Consider the following 1,198-nt stretch of genomic DNA (forward strand, 5'->3'; position numbering starts at 1 on the left):
AGAGAGAGAGAGAGAGAGAGAGAGAGAGAGAGAGAGAGAGAGAGAGAGAGAGAGAGAGAGAGAGGATCCAATTTTACTAGTAATTTAAAACTAAAATTATGAGTACGTCAGACAAACAATTTGGGTTTTTAAAAATTAAAAGCTTTATCAGTATGTTTTGAAGAGATACAGCAACATTATTTAATTTTCTCAAAGTCATGAAAGTGTGAACATGTTAAAAAACCTTTAAGTTGTGATTTTCTGCACTTGCAGAATATTCTCAAATAGATGTGCTTCACTAGGAACAGCAGGATAGTTGAGTGTTTAAAACGCCCCTTTCATCTGAGAATCCGAGGCTGAAACATTTCTTTCAAATATAAATTCCTCTAGTAAATTTGGATTCTGTGCGAGAGCTATTCCGTAGGCAGACAAACATTCTTTCATTCTCTCCGTGACCTCAGAGTCGAGATTTATATCCACGTTGATGGCCCAGTTTATTCTCGTGTCCTCAACCTCAGCTAAGTGGCGAATATGCATCTGTAGATGGGATTCCAAATCTGCGTAGACTGACCCGTAAAAGTCAGAATTAACACCCAAACCCGAGCTCACTGGGAAGAAGTGTATGGTGGAGAACATGGTGGCATTCCGGACGTCTCTCTCGACAGGAGCATCATCGTCCTTGACCCCTGAAGAACCAAAAGACAAGAAAGCTTTCGTTCTGTGGTTGATGACATGCTGTATGTTCTCTTTGACCCGGCGCAAAGGCACGTAATGAACACATATTCGGCCTTGGCGTATGATTCTATCCCACGTGACTTCGTCTTTGAAAAATTCTTCCATATCCCCGAGTGTCATTTCCTGGACGTTCTGAAAAGTTGAAGGGTCCACTTTTGGAATGTTGCTCTTCTCGATGTCCATATGGTACTCTTTCTGGTGAAATGTAATAAAAAGCAAACGTAAAGAATTATAATTGATAGTTTTATAAACATTCAGCTTTGTAGAATCGGTGAATAATAATGAATTTACACCCGTAAGCCATTTCCTGTAATCTAAGCATCATATAGCCCATTACACTCTTCTGTATATTGCATAAAAATTATATGAATTTTATGCCATTTGAAGAATGTTATTTTACTGGACGTTTTAGACTTTTTGGGGCTGGAATGTTTGTGCGCGCGTACGTGTGTGTTTGTGTGTGTGTGTGTGTGTGTGTGTGTGT

The 1,198-nt window shown here is 39.4% G+C and overlaps 1 protein-coding gene across 1 annotated transcript in view; it reads right to left on the reverse strand.

Moving 5' to 3' along the window:
- Positions 1-123: 123 nt before the first annotated feature.
- Positions 124-1,198, reverse strand: part of LOC101858490 — a 3,600-nt gene continuing 2,525 nt past the window's right edge. Inside the window, exon 3 of the mRNA XM_005098182.2 lies at positions 124-909. Coding sequence (XP_005098239.2) covers positions 304-909 — 606 coding nt within the window. The 3' untranslated portion in view covers positions 124-303. The remainder of the gene's footprint in view (positions 910-1,198) is intronic.

The sequence above is a fragment of the Aplysia californica genome, unplaced genomic scaffold (assembly GCF_000002075.1).
Source record: "Aplysia californica isolate F4 #8 unplaced genomic scaffold, AplCal3.0 scaffold00174, whole genome shotgun sequence".
NCBI classification, from domain to species: Eukaryota; Metazoa; Mollusca; class Gastropoda; order Aplysiida; family Aplysiidae; genus Aplysia; species Aplysia californica.